Genomic DNA, 21,550 nt, shown 5'->3' on the forward strand with positions numbered 1-21,550 from the left:
AACCACCAACTTATCCAGCATACGTTTTAAACAGCGGTTGCCCTTCCAGCAGCAACCCAGTACTGGGAACTCCCATACACTCTCACATTCACTACGGCCAATTTAGCTAACCTAATTCACCTATATCGCATGTCTTTTGGATTGTGGGGGAAACCAGAGTACCTGGAAGAAACCCAAGCCAACACGGGTAGAACATGCAAACTCCACACATAAATTCCAACTGACCCAGCCAGGGCTCAAATCAGCAACCTTCTTGCTGTGAAGCGACAGTGCTAACCACTGAGCCACCGTGTCGCCCTTCAACAATTATTATTTAAAAATTATGAGGGTAAATTTATTAGATTTTACTACACCAAAAAGTCATTTTTTAGTATATGATCAAACTATAAAATATCAAATAACTGTGATTTAAGACTACCTTGGTTTTTTTAACAATGAAATAATCATTTTTAAAAAACAACCTTTGAAACAACCCAGTATTTTTTTAAAAAGTATAATGTTTGAACTTGAATGCACATGTGACACTGATACAACGCAGTCATTGTATGAAACGTACTGTCACAAATGTCTCTCACGCATTGACATCCACTGGTAAAAGCAGAGTTGGACGGGTTCATCTGCTTCAAAATAGCCAGAGTGGAGCATTTATATCCAGCAATGGAGTCTGAGTGTAACACAGGCCACTCAGATTAAATGGATCTCCTCCAGAGGCAGGAGGGAGGGTGTAAACATATTTATCCTCCAATAGAGGCCCGGGCCACGAGTGCTCGATATGCATTCTTTGCATCCCATGGTTCTCAGCAGGACAGAAGCCGAGAGGAGTCTGATGGTGTCCGCAATCTCAAAGAGCCGCTTGTTTCATCCTCACAGATTTTCCCAGAGAGATTTTCCACAATGTCAGACTGCGAGGGGCTTCCGATGGGTGAGTATCCAGTTTCAGGGAAATTGGGGTTTATTCTGCTTTTGGCCTGGCTCCACGCAGACAGCTCATCCTGCAAATATGTTCTGGTATTCTGCTTGATGAGAGTGTAAAGGTTTTGGCCATATAAGGCTGCTCTCAGACTGACCAGAGCCTGTCATTTTACTCATGTGCTTCAGCTCTGTTGTGAAGTGTGTTATGATTTATCTGGATCATGCATCATAGCTGAACACAGTTATTTATAACACTGCTGTGATGTCATTGGCGTCTTCATGGCAGTTCATTTATAACATGCAAACATAAGAAGGGATCATTTCCTTCACATAGAGAGTAAAGTCTGATCACTGGCTGGCTCTCTGTAAAACAATCAGATATAAATAGATTTCTCCCTCCTGGCGTGCAAGGATTGTTTATCAGTTGTTTCTACTGCTCAACATTGAAATCTATAGACCCTGTCACACAAATCGTTGTTTTTATATTTTTAAAGTTGACTTTACAGAAAACTTCATTCAGTTTGTCTTCAGTGAAGCTGCTAGGGAATGGGACTCCATCCCTAAAACAATTAGAGGACTTTTCATTCTTTTCAGTTTCAGGTTAAAATTGGTTATTGACAAATCAGCAGTGTCAACAGTAGTACTGTATTCCTGGCAGTAGACCTACTTGTACTGTTTGTTCTTGGCTTTGTTGTCCTGTCGCCATGTTTTTTTTTTCTCTTTTTCCACTTTTATCTCCATGTTTTTTTTTTTACTTCACTTTATATATTTATATAGATATATACAATAGTGTATTTTCAACACAATCTCACGGCAATTCGTAACTTTTTGATTTAGTGGCTAATTCGTATGAATTCGTATGATCTAATTCGTACATTTTCTTTTTTTTTTTTTTTTTTTTCGTACAGCCAATCAGAGAGCGGCTTCAACAGCCCTGTGATTGGTCCTTTTTAAATTTTTTTTTATTAAAGTCAGGGTAACAATAACAACATCATACAAATTTGTTACAAAGAGTGTACATGAGTTTTACAGAGAAGTAAAGCATCAAATAGGCACATGCAAGAGAAAAAAAACAACAAAAAATAAATAAAAAATAATATAAAATTATGTGTTAAGAAAATTTAAAAAGGAAAATAAGTTAACAGTTCTAATAGCTTTAAGATTTTTAGAGGAAGCAATAGTTCTAATGTACTGTTGAATTTCCTTTTCAAAAACAATAAAACAAGGTATACGTTGAGATAATTTACAGCGGAGTATATGGAATTTAGCAAGGATTAAAAGGAGATTAATAATGAAATATTCCTTGCTTTTATCATCAGGAGTATTGAAAAAACCCAATAAGATATCCTTAAAAGATAACAAGAATCCCGGTTATATTTTTCGATGAATGACCAAGGAAAGTTCAATCCAAAAGCATTGTGTATGAGGGCAATTCCAAAAAATATGATCAGCAGTTTCATTGGGTATATTACAGATAATTCGTACATTTTCGCACGATTTGCTCATCCCCCAATGACGGTTGGGTTTAGAGGTGGGGTTAGGTGCCACGCCTCCTTTTTAAAATCGTATAATTTCGTACGAATGAACTCGTACGAATTCGTACGAATTAGCCACTAAACTGACAAAACGTAAAATACTTACGTTTTCTCGTGAGATCAGGCTGGTATTTTGTGCTATTATGCACATGATGATGTTCCCATACTTTAAATATAAAATTTCAGCTCTTGTTATCAAAAAGACGTTTTAGGCAACCTCAAGTAAAGAAAAATATTTAAATACTGTGTTTTAAGTACGTATAGGGTTTTAATTGAGTTTTTATTGTGATTTATGTGATGACACTGAATATATTGTGTTGTGTTGTTTTTCTGGGATATGTGTAATGTGAACGCTGATGTGGTTGTGTGGTCAAGCCAAAGATAAATTTCCATTTGTGGACAAAAAGAAAGTAAAGTTTAAGTGTGCTTTGTTTATGTTTTTAGGTGTGACTTTTTAACATTCTGTCAAGGATCTACATTTGTTTACATTGACCCTGTGTAACTAAATTAAATAATAACAAAGGTGTTTTTTAAAAGAATATTAATAACAGTTTAAGGTGGGACGGTGGCTCAGTGGTTAGCACTGTCACCTCACAACAAGAAGGTTGCTGGTTCGAGCCCCGGCTGGGCCAGTTGGCGTTTTTGTGTGGAGTTTGCATGATCTTCCCGTAAAATGTCCGTGGTGTATGTGTGTGAATGAGTGTGTATGGTTGTTTCCCAGTGCTGAGTGTGGCTGGAAGGGCATCTGCTGCATAAAACATGAACTGGATAAGTTGGCAGTTCATTCCGCTGTGGTGACCCTCAATGAATAAAAGGCGAATGAATTTAGCCTAAAATGAATGAATTATAATAACATTTTCCTGAAAGGTTCTTAGAGAATCCTGAATTACGCATTGCTGTGAAAACACAGTTATGGAACTTTTAGTAATCAGTAAATAAATAGTAATAATGATATTCATCATTTATTTTTCTCTGTTCAGCTACTCAGCTTAGAGATCCTCAACTGTATTTTTATGTTGTGTAGAAAAAGACATCATAATCAGTGGGAAAAGAAGTTATATTTTAAGAAAAACGTAATTTACCTGTTGAAAGTCTGTGTATTTGATAGTGGGACTCAAGAAAATCAGTAATGAGGTGGTTTTCACAGTTATACACTTGTAAAAAGTAAATCAAATTATAATAAAAAACACAAATCCTATTTTAGCATAGAAGGCTTCTAGACGATATGGTCTAAACAGAACAGTATCTTTTTCATTGTACAAATTGTTCTACAGTATGTAGTTTTTTTAATGTTCTTTACACAAACAAGAAAAGAGGTTCCATTAAGATCATTTCAACAAATGTTATTTTTTGAGGATTCATGATGTTTTATGGCACCGCTGCAAAAACTGCATTCTGGAACCTTTTTTGAAGAGTGAAGCAATTAGTCAATTTTAATTAAAATCTAAACCACAGTTAAATTAGTCTGTAATGAGTGTGCCTATTGAACAAGTCGAGGAAATAGGCTTCTTGGAGTTCTTCTTGATAAGGTTAAAGTGGTCAAAACAGATCGATAAAATGGTAATAGTTATGGGAAGAGGTTTATCAATTATTAAGAGATGTGTACAATTTTTACCACAGTATTGTATCTCTCTAATTGTTCAGGCAATTGTTCTTTCTTATTTAGATTACTGTCCAGTGGTATGGTCGAGTGCATCAAGTAAAGACTTAAATTGCAGTTAGTCCTGAATAGTGCAGCACGACTCATTTTACACTGCAATAGAAGAGTTGTATATGAAAGAGTTGTATATGAAAGAATTATATATGAAAATGCATAAAACTTTAGGTTGGTTACTGGTAAAGGATAGCGTGATTGTTTCTCTGCTGTGTTTCATAAGAAATATTTCTGTGTCAAGAGTTCCAAGTATATTGTACTGTCAACTTTTGTATAGTAATGCTAGTCATAATTTTAACACCAGGCATGCATAAAAAGAACATTTTTTGGTTTTAGTTTAAAAAACTAATGCAAAGCAATGTACTGTAATGTGTAGAGGAATGAAAACATGGAATGATTTACCATCAGATATTACATGCTTTGTAACAAGTAAAACAAGGTTTAAAAAATCCTTTAAAAATATTTATTGGCATATTAATATTTAATAGCATATTAATATTAAGTGGATTGTTTTTCTGGATGTTACGCATGAATTTTGTATTTTAATGTTTTTTATTGGTCTTTGTTGTTATGTATTAATGTAATTTTGTTTTGTGTTTGATGGACCCTAGAAAGAATAGCCACAACCTTGGTAGTGGCTAATGGGGATCCTGATAAATAATATAAATAAATAAATAAATAAATAAATAAATAAATAAATAAATATAAAAAAAAAGCACTGCACTAGCTAATATAACCCTGCAATCTGTAGTAAATGCCTGTATTTTGTGATTTGATATGGCAAACTCATATTTAAAAAGCATATTGGTGCTAAATGGCAAATTAGTGTGCTTCTGTTTTGCCTCCAGGTATGAATATGCTATGCTGAATATTTAATCTTTTGAAGGTTTATTATGGGAATGAAATCAGTGCATTATCTTATAAAATCATACTCTTCGCAAAACATAGGTTAAGCTAGTGTCTGTACGCTGTAAACTATTTTTTAAAATTACATAGTATTTAACTGTAATGGGAACTGTATTTTTACTGTGGGACAGTAAAGTTGCATTGTGAAAATTACTGAATTTTACAGTAAATATATACAATACTGTCAATACATGTACAGTACAGCAAGATCAATGCTGCTGTAAATGTAAATACAGTATTTTTGCTGTAATTGATTAGTGCTGCCAGTAAGTTACTGTAGATTCAACAGGAAGTTGTTAACAGTGTTCAACATCAGTTAATTTGTTCAGCTATATTAGTATTGTTAAAAGAAGATTAATCGGTGATTGTTAGTCTTTGATCATTTGTGCAGCCCACATTAGTGTTTTCCCATTTATGCCATGGTTTGTAAATAAGTTAATATATCTTCAATTTAAAGTAGCCTGTGCTTAAGTTTTGTTATTGAATCTCCAGAGAGAAGTTGTGCAGTAATATCCAGTCATGAGACACATAAACAGAACCTTGAGCTGTTTACAGAACTGATTAATTGGGATGCACTTTGAAATCCTTTTCATAATTGTGAAGAACTTCTTTGTTTAATGAAGCTCAGAGTTTAATGAACCCATTTTGTGTAATTATTGGGCCTCTGTGAAGAAGGCTGTTTGTTTTCTAAGGACTAAATCGTAAAGTGCTGCAAATGTACTGTGAAGGGCACACTGAAAAAAATGATTTCTACTAAATTGTTGCAAATTTATCTGGGCTAAATTTAAACAAGCAAATGAAATGTAGTAATGTTCAACTTAAATTGTTCGTTCAAATTCAGCTCAAATATTTTTTACAACTACCTTAAAATATAAATAAATCCACTGAATCATCATCCAATTTGAATAATTTTTTTACACTGCATAAATGACCATTTAATATAGCATTTAATACTGTGTAATTTCAAAATTAATTTCAAAAGTGTAATTTCAAAATCAAAAGCAAAGTCGACTATATTTAAATAGGATAAAACTTAATGAAAACATTTGGGTGCAAACTAAATTACTTTTTAATTTATTTTCTTTTCCTTAGACTGTTGAATTTTGCAAGTCATGATTATTTTGTTTTGTCTATTTAATGTTGTTCAAGTAGCCTAGTTTTACACTTGTCAACAAGTTTCATTGTGCAAAATAAAACTATAATTACACCAAAAGAAGGGAAATGTATAAAATATGTATGTGTGAAAATTTTTATTTATATTAAAATGTACTTATTTATTTTTTTAAAGGGGCCTGTCCCTTATTTTTGACGCCATTTTTACCACAAACTTTGTGTTGCCAAAGTTGTTTGCTTACCGAAAAGACAAGATTGAAGATGACACGATATCCGTGAATATGCAAAAAATCAATCAAGGTAAGCGGTATTTTTATATTTCCTTGGATTAAGTACGATAGATGAGCAATTTTGTCGCGTATCGACGATGCTGTATTTATTTTGGAGAAATGCTAGATATTAGCCTTGAGCAGCATAACCACGGAGTCCTTCATTTTTGTTTATAGCACTTAACGTTGAATGTAATTTCACCAGAGAATGCCATCAAAACCACAATGACTAGAACGTATTGATGTTGTTTCGAAAATTACTGAATTATCTATGCTGGCACTGTTAGTTTTCGTTAGTAGACATACAACTAACGAGCGACAGTCGTTATTATTTATGCTCATTTATTTCAAGTCTACAAACACAAAAGCAAACATGGGCGAGAAAACATTGATTATTTGTTAACTAACAACAGCTTGCGCATTTCTCTAATAATGGACTATAAGTTGCTTACTTATACATGCTATAACTAAACCACTAGATGTCGCCAGAACCATTCAAAACAGCAATAGTTTATACGCCCATCTGCTGAAAGGGCAGATAATTCACAACAAAGGAGAATTACTGGATGTGGGATAATAATGATGACATTTAAGTTGGGTTTAGTTTAACAGTGTGGCATGCTAATGCATGACATGGTTATAGATTATTGTACTCTGTACTATTGTACTATTTATATTATTGTAGTCTTGAATGGCATGACAGGCCTTGAATAGGACACTGTCATTTTTAAATATTCCGTTTTGGGATCTGACAAAAGTGAAGGATTATTAAACATCCAGCAACTTTCTTTATGTATATTTAGGGAGGTTTAATCTAATTATTTTACTGCCTCACCCTGCATTCAGAAAATGCTAAAGTTATTTTAGACGTTGAGAATCTTGTGCTGAAAACACATCCGTATGATTATGTTACATGGCATATATCTTTGATAAATTAGATTGGAATTGCAGGATGTTTTTTATATTGCAAGTGTGTATTTTTTGTATAATGTACGGTTGTCTTTGATGCATTAGATTGGAATTGCAGGATGTTTTTTTAATATATATCTTGCATGTGTGTATTTTTATATAATGACTGACTTCACTCATCTGGTGTGAGGAGAAGCATCTTCATCCGTAATGCGATTTCAGTCTCTTAGTATTGATGCACACTAGAGAGTTATTCAAGATAGTATATTGATCGACCAGAGTAATCCTGGCTATCTGAGACTGGTACTGTAATGTCCGAGTAAAAGCAAGCATTATGGTCCCACTGTGGAGGAAAAACACTCATGCTTTTGTTAGATCTAATTAGGATCCTTTTAGAGAAATGTGATTTATGAACCCTTTGTTTTCCTCTGGTCTCTAATTGGTTGGATCGCTGATGTCACATAACTGCACGTTCTAGATATTGTGACAAAGTCTAGATACACCAATTAATAGGAATAGACTGTTGCCTCTTTCTAAAATAACTAAAAATGCCTGATAAATTGGTATTATTTTTTTATTTATTGAATTGCTTTTTGGAATTTTATTTGTGTGATTATTTATTTAATCTGTAAAAAACAATTGTAACTGCATACTAAAGTTAAATGTAATGTTCAGCAAGTATGATTGATCTGAATGTGCTTTACAAAAAGTATTCATTAATGTCATGATGTTGCCAAAAATAAATGTATTTAATCTTATTTTTATTTACTGAATTATTAAATAAGTTAGACATTTAAAATTAATATTATTATATTTTATTAATTGAATTTAGTTATATTGTGCTATTTTGTGGGTGTATACAGTCCTTGTTCGGATCAAAATACCTGCTCAATAAGATATTCTTTATTATGATATCCTGAGGATGACTTTACTGTATTGGCTTAGAAGCGATGAAGGTCATTTTTAATGACCAAAGCAGGTAGAAATATATCCTGAAGATAAAACTGCATAAGTTTTACTTTTACATGCAGCAGTTATTAATGACCTGTAACCTGATATTAACCATATTCTATTAATAAAAGCTTATATTGAGGCAATATCATAAATAATGTGATCAGGGTGTTCGCAGGGTCTTAAAAAACTAAATTAGAAACTAAATTTTGGCCTTAAAAATTATTAAATCTACTGAAATATTGTGTTGTTGGTCTTAAATCTTTTAAACAGATCTTAATTTTCCTTTGTTCACATATAGCTACCCAATCTGGCCAACACCCATACAATCACCAATAATCCATTCTAATAAAACTTTTTATTTATAACTTTTTATTTAAAACATTTAATTTCTATTAAACAATTTTAAACTAAGATAATTTCTATTTACAATAATGGTTTAATTACATTTCCCACAGTAACATTTGTTTAAAATTTACCAGTGAGGATACTGACCTGACCTATATTTTTTATTATTAAATTATTATTATTATTGTATTATTAAACATATAAAATGATAATAATTTTTTGATAGGGCAAGTGAAAATCTTTTCCAACTGGGATATTCGAAAAAAATCTTTAGCATTTAGCCCGGCATGTATAGTCTTAAAAAGTCTTAATTTTACCTTGGTGTAACCATCAGAAACCCTGATGATATACAAGAATGTATAGGCCTACCGGTGTTCAGAAAGAGGCCTGCATTGTTATATAGGTCTTTAAAGAGCATCTTTTATGTTCTTCCTAATATAGTAACCTGGGGGAGGGGATGGAAGGGGGCTCCGTGTGTTCAGCAGCCACGTCAGATATGATTAATGTTTTCCCTGCTTCACAAGATATGGAGCAGTGCAAGCAGGAGAACAAACTCTTATATAATCATAACAGAGGAATGAACATTTAAATCACACGTGTCATGCAACTGACATATATTGACTTTTAAGCGAGGCAGTGTTTTTTATACACCTTTCAATTTTGAGATTTTGTGTTTTTTAATAAAAAATTTTGTCTAATGGAAAGAAAAAATTATATTACCACGTTGAGTAATTTGTTTGATTATAGTATTTTATTTAGCACATTTAGCTTTTTCATATGGCCCTAATGGTTAGCGAGTTGGACTTGTATCCTAAATTTGCAGGTTAGAATGGTACTGTTAGGGATTTTAAGTGGCAGAAGTAAAAAAAAAAACACCTTTATTACCATGACTGAGGTGAGAGATCCTGCTCTGGGTGTGTGTTGAATGTGCGCATTCACTCATGTGTGTGTGTGTGCACTTGGATGGGTTTAATGCTAATGCAGAGTACAAATTCAGAGTATGGGTCAAAGCTATACTCGGGCAGGCCACGTCACTCTTTACTTTTTCACTTTTTGGAATTATGGAGTGATATAAATGAAATTCCTGAAATAAACTCTGTAAAAATGTTAAGATAAGGATACAAATATGTGACCCTGGACTACAAGACCTATCCAATCTAGTTGGTTAAATATGCTTTCTACTGATGCATACTTAGTTAGGATAGGACAATATTTGGCCAAGATACAACTATATGAAAATTTGGAATCTTAGGGTTCATAACAATCATAATACTGACAAAATCACATTTAAAGTTGTCCAAATTAACTTATTATCTGTTCACTACTTATGAATTTTGATATATATACTATATATATATATATATATATATATATATATATATATATATATATATATATATATATATATATATATATATATATATATATATATATATATATATATTTATATATATATATATATATTTGACTATATACATATTATATATATAGTCTATATATATTAATATATATATAATACAAAATATCTTCATGAAACATAATTTTTTTACTTAAAACCCTAATAATATTTGGCATAAAAGAATAAAAATAACAATTTTAAGTAGTCAAAGTAATCAATCAACTGTGAAAGTATGGTAATAACTATAAGATGTTTTTTCTCCCATTATTACTATTATCAACAATCATGTTCATTCATTCATTCATTTTCTTTTCGGCTTAGTCCCTTTATTAATCTGGGGTCGCCACAGTGGAATGAATCACTAACTTATCCAGCATATGTTTTACACAGTGGATGCCCTTCCAGCTGTAACCCAGTACTGGAAAACATCCGTACACATTCACACACATATACTATGCGCAATTTAGTTTATTCAATTCACCTATAACTCATGTCTTTGGACTGTGGGGGAAGCCGGAGCACCTGGAGGAAACCCACGCAAACACGGGGAGAATAAATTCCATACAGAAATGCCAGCTGACCCAGCCGGGACTCGAACCAACGACCTTCTTGTTTGAGGCAACAGTGCTAACCACTAGTTGATTCTGTTTGGCCTCCATGATTCATCATGAAGACTCATATCTGTGGATTGCAGCTTGTGTGCATTATAGCCATGCCAACAGGATGCTGGAGTGAATTTATGAGTGCTGATGTAAGCTTTAATGACATCATCACCATCATGTGAATGGGAGCAGTAGGGGGTGCGCAGTCACGGTCTTCTGTCTCGTTCTTTACTGCCTCTTTCCATTTGCCTGCCTGTTGGTCCCTCATCCAGGAAAACAGGGGCTGTGGAGGCAGGGTCTGGAGCAGGTGGTGGTCCGGGATTTGAGGAGAGTAACGCCTCGGGGGAGTCTGCATGGCTGGATGCCCCGTCCACACCCTCACCAGCTGTGGAACGAGTCCAGACCGACCAGAAGTAGATGGAAAAATTTGGGGTGTTGAATTTGGGATAACTGGCCTTGTGTTTGTTTGTTGTGAATATTTGTGATAGTTAATATACCACAATGGTCTTTTTTAGAATTGATTTGATGTGGGTGAAATTGACAAAAATATCATCTTAATATTTTTTTGAATGATGATGATGATAATTGGTGATAATTGGCTAAGTGTGTTTTTGTGCTGGTACCTTGGCTGGTTTAGGGCTATTAAGGATAAATAAATATGAAGCTAAAACCACCAGTGGGTGGCAACAGGTTCTGTCTTAATATGTGAGGTTTTTAAACGATTCATTTAAAATGGTTTATACATTTAAAAACAAAGTATGTGATTGTATTTATGAATGGATCTATAAAACATAGGTTTAGATGATTCACTCAGAAACAGACACACAAAGTGTGTTGATATGAGAGATGTACCAAATTTTGGCCAGCAAAAATTTATCAGCGGAAAATATGTTATGCTATTTAATAGATCTTCTAATTCTTGTGGCTTCAGTCATTGTTGGGGTACTCTTTTAAATCTGGAAGCATTAACAACTGATATCAATATATATATCATTATTGTTCAATATGGAAAATAATTATCGAGATTGCATTTTTGCCATATCGCCCAGCCCTAATTAGAATATCAATTAAAGATCATGTTCCACCAGGATATCGTCTATAAATATTTATAAGCTTAAATTTGGTTTGATAATATGCATTGCTAAGTAAGAACTTAGGACAATTTAAAAGGAGATTTTTGTCAATATTTCGATTTTTATGCACCCTTAGAATCCAGATTTTCAAATAGTCATATATCTTGACCAAATATTGTCCTGTCCAGCAAATCACACATAAGGGGAAAGCTTATCTTTATAGAAATCTAAATTTACTATTAGTCAAACTGTAATAGTTATCTTGATAATGCAATATAGCCTCTTTCTAAAAAAAACATAGATGCATGCACTGTAAAATTATACACTGATTAGTGTTACATTTATTTGTCATTAACATTTTCTCATAGTTCGTGATCCTTGAGTATAACTGAGTGATTATGTGCATTATTTGGGTTATCGTCTAATTAAAAATGCTGTATATATTGGATAATTATTGATGCACAGGGATTACACTTGCAGTCATTTAAATATTTGTCATTTAATTAATTGCAAATGTCAAAATGAGGATGAATATGCAATAAATATGTAAATTACATAAAAAGTAGGAAACTGTCATGATGTAGCCCTCGCAAATCACTGGAGAACACTTCTTTTCATTCAACCGAACTACATTGCCCATCATGCCCTGCAGTCACACACCAGTTTCAGGTTAGCTCTTTATTTCACACACACAATTGATGCTGTTCAGGACTGATTAATTGGACTATATACACTCCACTCAAACACATTTGTTCTGAGTGTTGTTACTGAAGTGTGCATTACGAAGTGTTTTTCCTTCCCTTCCCTGCCCTCCCTTGGCTTACTGTGTTTTGACCCTTGTTTGTTTATACTGTTTATGTTTGTTTTGCCGAGTGCCTCGACCTATTCGCCTGTTACACAGACTACGCTTTGAATGTGTATGCTACCGTCTGCACCTGTACTTAACTGTGTCTGCCTGACAACACTATTAAATTGCATTTGGATCGTACTCCTGTTGTTACATCCATCATCACAGAAATAATAGCAATTTCAAATGGTATACTGTAGTTTTAAGGAGAAAGTCGAGCAGTGTTGACTGATGAAAACTGCATTATAATGTTTCACCACAGGAAGGCTTTAATGTATTTCAGTTCTTTTTTTTGTTTAAACCAAACAGTGAATTAAATTATCTATCGGCTCATTGTATTGATCTGACTTTCTAAAGTATTTTACTTTAGAAATACTTTTTTAAAAAGTATTACTGTAAAAAGATAAAACCATTAAGCTCTTTTTGTAATGGTGCCTAGAAGCTGATTTCACTTGGCCCGAAACTTTCCTTTTTGCTAATTCTGCTGAACTTTTTATTTCCACTCATCTGGTACTGTTTCACCAGACAAATTAATCATAGTTGTGTATGATGTCATTTAAATGATGTCACTGTGGCGTGGCTCGTCCAGCATTGTTTGACTCATGCTGATGTGAACCGATGATCTTTAGAGCACTTATTGAACACATTGTCTATGTGCTGTTCTCTAATTTTGTATCTGGATTTTCAGCTAATTCTGTACATGTGCCCAGAGGAATTTGAGTGCTTTTTCAATTCCAAAAGCAGATGATCCCTGTTTAGGGGAAAGAATAATTGTGGGATAGAGAATCATGTACTTGAGAAACCACTGAAAAATTATGAATATTCATTGTGGTGCTTCATTGTTACAACATAACATAATAATTGCTTGTCAAAATGTGGGTGTCAGCACAGTTTTTTTTCTTTTTATAGTTCTGAATGATCACCAAATTTGTGTTTGATTGATAAAATGCAGTAAAATATTAAAATTATAAAATATTATGTAAACAGTTATGTACCAGCTATTTGTAAACAGTTTAAAATAACTGTTCACTTTTTACATATAATTTTTAAATGTTCCATATTTATTTGATGGCAAAGCCTAATTTTCAGTTCAGTGTGGAAAAATCATGTTAGAAACATTTAAACAAATGTGGTAAAACTTTAGCTGAATGTTCAGCCATGCTAATTGTGTGATAAAGCATGCTAGAAACATGCAATGAAATGTCGTTAAGCTTGAGACACAGTGCTGAGCTATGTTAAAATCAGCTACCACTGTGCTAAATCATGCTAGTTGTGTGGTAAACAATGTTAAAAACATGCTGCAGTGTGGTATATGTTTGCAGTGTGTAAAACATGTTAGCCAGGGTGACAAATTATGCAAATAACATTCTAAAATGTGCTAAATCAAACAGCTAATCATATGGAAAGTCATGTTAAAACATGTTAGCAAAGCAGTGTTTTAAAAGAGTAGAAGTGTGTGAATCATGTTAGATTCCTGCTAGCATTAGCATTAGTAGCATGTTATTAATGCGTGCTAGCATGCTGGTGGTTGGGAATTGAAAAGTGTGTCATTTTAGTTGCGGCAAGTATAGGAAACATCCTAGCAATTTTCTAAAACATGCCAGGAGCATGATAAAATCTTGCTACAAACATGTTATGATTGTACTAAAACATGTTAGCAGTGTGTTACATCATGCTAAAACATGCTAGCTATGCTCAATATTTTTTTACCATGATCTTTCATGTCAGAAACATGCTAGCAACATACAAAACGTGTTAAAAACAACAGTATGTTAAACATGCTAACAAAATATTAAAATTTCCTTAGCATTGTGGCAAAACCTTAGCCATTAAAACAGGTGGTAAGATGACAATGAAAGGCTTTTATGTGATATTTATTGACTAGATAAAGCGTGTTTTTGCTGCTTTTATGTTTTGGCTGTGTGAGTGCTGTAGGGCAGATGCTGTTTTCAGTTGGTGACTAAGTAATAATAAATTATTTGAGATTATCCCATATCCAAAAGTTGCACCGCTCAGGGTTTTGTTTTTATTTATTTAATTTCAGGTTTGTTTTTTTTTAATTGACCTGTACAATGTTTTCAGTGTCTGTAGGAATTACTATATGTCATCTCTTCACATTATTCATTGACAGTGAGTATAATAATTAGTTGTTATATAATTTTGCTTGCACATGTAAGATGTTGTAACACGCTTGTTGAATATGTGATTCATACAAATTTGACTAAAATATGAACAGACATTGGAGCAGGGAAATATGCAGCTGCTATTTTAGTTTGGACCTCGGGCAATGGATGGTCTCTGTTACCCTGAAATTAACAGCACAACCTCCTGACACTGCTTATGACTTGCTTTTTAATGCTGTTGTACTACTGGAGGAGGAAAATGTCAGCTGATTATAAGCATTAAGGCCATTTTCATGTACAGTAGGCATATTATTGTGCACTGTTACTGTACTGTTACATCAAAGGCCTCAAAGAAATGTCAAAGAAAGCTGGTTTATGCGTTTGTTGATTTGTAAGGCCACGAACTGTAGTTTCACATTTGTAAGTTAATGGGTAAATTATTGGGCAACACTTTTTACAATAAGGTTGTATTAGTTAACGTTAATTAATGCATTAGTTAACATGAATTAATGGCGAATAACACATCTGTTAAGCATTACATAATGTTTGTTAATGTTGACTTAACAGCTTAATTAGTTAATGTTTACTTACACGTGCCGTGCACCAATTTGTTAATCATGGATTAGCTACTCTGACCTAAAAATGAACATCACATTTGTACAGAAATACAAAATCTTTTTTAATTTAAACTTGCCAATATAGTAATGTGTGAGTTTTAACCCATTACATTACACTTAGTTTTCTAAGTTAACATTAGCAAATATTAAGTAATGCAGAATGAACTCGTTGTTCATTATTAGTTCATGTTAACTAATACAGAAACCAACACTTTAATATGTTTACACCAAATACATGTGTTGTTTGTTGGTAATTCATGTTTCCTAGTGCATTAACAAATGTTAACTAATACAACTTAATTTTAAAGTATTACCAGTTATGGTTTGAATCTCAGCATCCCTAAAATACCAACTCATTATGGATATATACCCTTGTATACATTTCTGGAGAGAGCAAAATACGTCCCGAGAGGTACTTTTTTTGCACTTTTTGTTTTTGGTAATCCTGTGTACAGTTTTTCAGATCTCAAATTTCTCTCGCAAGTGCCATTTGCACCTGCTGTTCTCACGTAAATCCACCAGAGGCCGCTGTCTACTGACTGACCAACTGACCGACCGATCCTCCCACTCCCTTCCCTAAACCCGACCATTAGTGTTTTCAACAGTGTTTTCAGAAGAAATTCAGAAAAAGAAAAGCCTTCGTGTTCGCCTAATTTTTACCACGTTTTCAGATCTTACTATTATTTACTTGTTTATTTAATTTTTTGTCTTATGTTTTTGTGTTACCTGCTTTCTGGAACCGTTCTTTGCCAGACTCAAACCCTGTTGTCACGCTCCTCTCTGCATCTCAAGTCCATCGACGTACACAGCGAGCCACTGGACAAACTGGTAACAGATGAAAAGCCGTCCACGTGGACGTAAGTGGTCAGCTGGTAGCGCTAAATGGAGCAGAAGCTGTCAGCGGCGTCATACCACTGCGTAGCATTCATTTTAAAGACAAAATGCAGCCATACGTACCTCTGGCTACATAATTCGCAATCTCCAAAAAATGTTTACTGGGCTACATATTCACAATGAGCCTAATAATAAAACATAAAATAAATCATAAAATACTATTGAAAATTAAAGAAATTAAAAATAAAACAAAACATACAAAACTAAATAAAGTAGACTAACATAACTTGATTTAAACCTTAACATACTAGTACAATAAAAACTAAATAAAACCAATAATAAAATAATAATAATTTTGCTTAATAAAGCAAGTGAAAAAAGAAATTAAATTAAACAAAAGTAAAAAATAATATATAATGTTACAAAAAACAACTGAATAAATATATATATAAATATATATATATAATATATAAAAATATGTCTAACAAATAAAACAAAGGCGGTTCACTGGCACAGTGGGTTGTCCTGTCATCTCACAGCAAGAGGGTCACTGGTTCAAGCCTCGGCTGGGTCAGTTGGTATGGAGTCAATCTAGGGCCATATATACTTGCAAGATAAAAGAAAGTTTTGCAAACAAAAAATAATGTATTAAGCAAAGAATAAATAAATAAATGCAAATCCCAAAAATCGCTAAGCAAAAATTTATTTTTGAGAAATAAACATTAATTTTGCTAACGAAAAAAGAACAGCAAATAAAAAATCAAGCAGAGCAAAAACAAAAAAAAAAATAATAAAATATTTGCATATATTCAACCTTAAGTTTGTGATGCTGTTTTCACTTTGCACTTCACGTTTCTGTGCGTTTCATTTTGTAGCCTCGATTTGACAAGGGGGCGGAGTCAATGGAACTTGGGTGTTTTCGGCAGGCCTGGACCTGCCTCCATTTGTCACAACATGTTTCTTGTGTGTTTGTTTTCGTCATGTGACCATCCCTATGTGCTCCTTTGATCTAGTTCCCGCCATGTTATTATGTTCATCACGTCCACCTGTGTCTCACCCCTGTATGTAATCAGTTCATCATCTGTGTATTTATAGTCCTGTGTTTCATTGAGTCATTGTCTGGTATTCTCTTTGTGATCTCTCAGTTGATGTCTGTTTTCACCCCATGTTCTTCCTGTGTTCATCCATGTAAGTGTTATCAATAAATTTACGTGTTTTGATAATCCTGCGATCCTGTGCCTTCCTGTAGTGAACCCAGGCAAAATATAATACCGGACCCCAAGAAAAAGGTTTTCCACTCGTTTTATTTCTATATTCTTTTTGCCCCCAGTGTTTTCTTTCCCTTCCCCTTGCCTTCCCATGAATTCTATTTACACCCCCGAGTTCCTGATCCTAATGTTGAAGCAGGGGGAAAACAGCCTCGAGGACCATACGGACAACTTCCTATTCCTAGCGGAATGATCCAGCTGGTCAGATGACGTGCTCTGCGGGTTCAACAACTCCGATTTGAAAACCGCTTTGCAGAGCACGGTCGTGCAAAGATGGTCCTCGGGGCAATCTCGCCGCTTATGTAAAGTGGACACTGGCGAGGAACCGATCATTGTTTGACATCAGTGCCACTCCAGACCCAGCGACCAGCCTAACTACCAACTGGAGGGAGCGTACGCCTGAGCCCACTGCAGACAGAGAGCCACATGCAGTGTGTGAGCCATTGCCATCAAGAGCGACAGAGCGGAACACCAACGAGTAGGAGGAGCTCAACCAGCCATCTGAACAGGTGTGTGAACCGGCAACAACACTAGATATGGGAGTCCTGGTGGACATTGAGGAACCGAGCGAGAGTCCCACCCACCTACCCACAGCAGAGGGTGAGCTGGCCCTGGACCCTGACTTGCTGCTCATCGACTTCTGGAGTGAAGTCACACCCCTCCTGCTGTACCCCATCCAACCCGTCCTCTTCACCTTCGATGACGTCAACACCCACAACCATTCTGCCTTCTCCAGTGCGGCTACAGTTAGCCAGTCCCCCAGCTCACCCTCCAGCCTCACATGTGGAGGTAGCCCTGAGGGCCTGCCTACCTGTTTCACCAGCCAGAGGTGGTCGCCCGACGTCATCTCCTCCACCCTCTTAGCTACGGACTCCGCCTCGGCCCTCCGACCCAACGGCTCCATGTTGGCTCTCTCCTCCCTCATCTCCTCTGTGGACCGTCAGCCCATCGGCTCCACCAGGCTGCCTCATCCCCCCGGCTCCGCCTTGGTCAATCGTCACCCTGCCTCCACCTCTTTATTCTGCTCCTCCGGCTTCGCCTCATCCCTCCATCCTGCCAGCTCTGTTGAGATCCTCCTTCCCTCACGCTATACCTCGGTCCTCTGTTGCTCTGGCTCCACCGGCTCCTGCCGTGGCTTCGGTCGGGTGAGCCGTCCGCTCTACCTCGGCCCTCCGGGAGCTCTGCGTCACCTTCGCCCTCAGCTCTCCGTCTCCTCCTTGGGCTCCACCTCCAGCTGCGGCGTCTCCTACCCTCGGCCCCCTGGAATCGGCGTCCACTCCTTTTCCATGGTTCCTCCCTCCGTCGACTCCACCCTGGGCCATCCTCCTGGCTGTGTCCTGGGTCCTTCTACTCCTGCTTCATCTCCCTTCCTGGCTCCTCCCTCTTGTGACTCCTCCCTGGCCACTTCCTCCTTTCACGCCCGCCAACTCACCTCCTGGCTCCTCTCTCCTGTGACACCTCCCTGGCCACCTCCTCCTTTCCGAGCCCTCCAAATCATCTCGCAGTTCCTCCCTCACAGACTCTTTCCTGACCACCTCCTACCCTTCATTTTGTTTAGGCGCAAGGGCGTGCCTTTTAAAGGGGGGGTACTGTCACAACCTGTTCCTTGTGTGTTTGTTTTCGTCATGTGACCATCCCTATGTGCTCCTTTGTTCTAGTTCCCGCCATGTCATTATGTTCATCACGTCCACCTGTGTCTCACCCCTGTATGTAATCAGTTCATCATCTGTGTATTTATAATCCTGTGTTTCATGGAGTCATTGTCCGGTATTCTCTTCGTGATCTCTCAGTTGATGTCTGTTTTCACCCCATGTTCTTCCTGTGTTCATACATGTGTCATCAATAAATCTACGTGATTTGATAATCCTGCGATCCTGTAGTGAACCCAGGCATGACACCATTTAAGTGACGTCATCACCTGGAGACACCCAGTATCACGGAGGTGATCTTACAGCCCAGTAGGTCCAACTGAATAAAAAAAGAAAGAAACGTGAAGTACAAAGTGACGACAACATTACAAACTCACGGTTGACTAAAAAGCAAATCAAAATGAGCATTGCAATTGACTGAATGTTTTTTAAAAGGCAATGCTATAAAAATGATGCAAATATAGTTTTTTTTAGTAAGTAGAGTTACTTTATAAAGCACATTTAACTTTAGTTTGGCACTGACCAAAGTGCTGAACAAAACCATAGCACACATTTTAAAACTGTTAAATAACAATAAAAGTAATAAGAAGAATAATAGTATGATAGCAACAAAGCACAATAAAGATTAAAAGCCAAATATTTTAAATAGCAAATATATATATATATATATATATATATATATATATATATATATATATATATATACGTTGTTTGCTTTGCTCTGCTTGATTTTTATTTGCAGTTTTTTTTGCTTTCAGATTTCATTTTTATTTCTTAACTTAATTTTCCCTTTGCAGTATTTTATTTTTGTAAGCAAAATTAATGTTTATTTCTCAAAAAAAAAAATAAGTTTTTGCTTTGGGATTTTTGGAGATTTGCATTTATTAATTTATTTTTTGCTTAATACTTTATTTTTTGTTTGCAAAACTTTCTTTTTTTTTGCAAGTATAAATGGCCCTAGATTGACTCCATAAGTTGGCCTTTCTGTGTGAAGTTTGCATGTTCTCCCTGTTTTGGCGTGCGTTTCCAAAGTCATGCGCTATAGGTGAATTGGGCAAGCTAAAATTGTCCATAGTGTATGTGTGTGAATGAGTGAGTGGGTGTTACCCAGTGATGGGTTGCGGCTGGAAGGGCTGCGTAAGCGTAAAACATATGCTGGATAAGTTGGCGGTTTATTCCACTGTGGTGACCCCAGATTAATAAAAGGACTTAACCGAAATAAAAATAAATGAATAAATGAAATAAAACAAAACAAAATAGAATATTATAACATTAAAATAAAGTATCATAAAACAATCAAAACTAAATAAAATCTAGAATAAAAAATAGTAGGTGTGAATACGCTTTATTATGTCTTTATAGGGCACTTATGCATGTTCATGTATATTTATAATGTGAATGAGGTAAAACCTGTATAATTGAAGAACAATGGGAGGGTGTAGCACTGCTCCGCTCCACCCGAGGGATGCCAGACTTTCAAAGGGATGATGAAGTGTTTCTCCTGCCCGTTCCCCTTCCCCCTACACTGTATCTGTCTCTCCAGGGTTCTGTAATCTCACAGCTCCACCACTGGACCAAATCTGCCTCTGTTTGCCCTGGGCCTTCATTAACATGCAAGGAGCCAATGGCAAAAATAAACAAAAAAACGGTTAAAGGTACATCCATGGTACTAATCATGTTATTAACCCTAAAATGATAAATGTTAAACACAATACCAAAATTTGAGAGAAAAATGTATGCCAGTTTTGCTTGGCCACCATATTTCATGAGCATGTGACTTTGATTTAATTTGATTTGAATTGAATTTGATTTGATTTAATTTGATTTGAAAATAAAATGAAATAAGACGAAATAAAGTCAGATCAGCTGATAAAAAATCTAATGATAGAATTTAATTAGTTTTCAATAAATTAAATAAAGCTGCTTCATTTAAATAAAATTAATAAAAATAAAAAAAAATCTTATATACTGCCCAAACCAACACAATAAATGTTAGTCATTAGTAAATTGTTAACTTTATTTTATATTTTTAATTGAAAAATAAAAATGAAGCCGGAAAGTCTTCATAAACATGCTCATAATTGCGTCTATGTAATTTGATTATAATATAAACACTGCACTGTAAAACCCAAAAAGTTAAGGTAACTCAAACCATTTCAAAAACTAATCCTAGTAAGTACTGTGAACTTAATCCATTTGAGTAAATGAAGCAATTTAAGTACAGTAAAACTCAATAAATGAAGAGAACTCAAACCAGCTGAGTACTGTAAAACCCAATATATTAAGGCAACTTAAACTACATTACTACAAACCATTTGAGTTAAAAATTCATCTATACTGTATGAGTACTGTGAACTTACTCCATTTAAGTTGAAGCAATGAGGTATTTAATGAACTTATTACCTTCAACACTGAGTTCAAAACTTTTTAAATGAGTTGAATTAACTTTCAGTCAATTTTGAGTTAACTACACTCATTTTATTTGATAAAGTTGACTGTTGGGTTTTACAGTGTATTTATTACTTGTGCAATACCATTCAA

At 35.1% G+C, this 21,550-nt stretch overlaps 1 protein-coding gene across 2 annotated transcripts in view; it reads left to right on the forward strand.

Annotated features, from left to right (window-relative positions):
- Positions 1-795: 795 nt before the first annotated feature.
- eml1 (EMAP like 1) overlaps positions 796-21,550 on the forward strand; it is a 107,058-nt gene continuing 86,303 nt past the window's right edge. Inside the window, exon 1 of one of the 2 annotated variants that reach the window (XM_056476776.1) lies at positions 796-922. In XM_056476776.1, the coding sequence (XP_056332751.1) occupies positions 895-922 (28 nt within the window). In that variant the 5' untranslated portion in view covers positions 796-894. Of the gene's footprint in view, positions 923-6,359; positions 6,421-21,550 lie in introns of those variants that run through there. The other variant, XM_056476777.1, reaches the window with a different exon arrangement.

The sequence above is a fragment of the Danio aesculapii genome, chromosome 17, assembly GCF_903798145.1.
Source record: "Danio aesculapii chromosome 17, fDanAes4.1, whole genome shotgun sequence".
Taxonomy (NCBI): domain Eukaryota; kingdom Metazoa; phylum Chordata; class Actinopteri; order Cypriniformes; family Danionidae; genus Danio; species Danio aesculapii.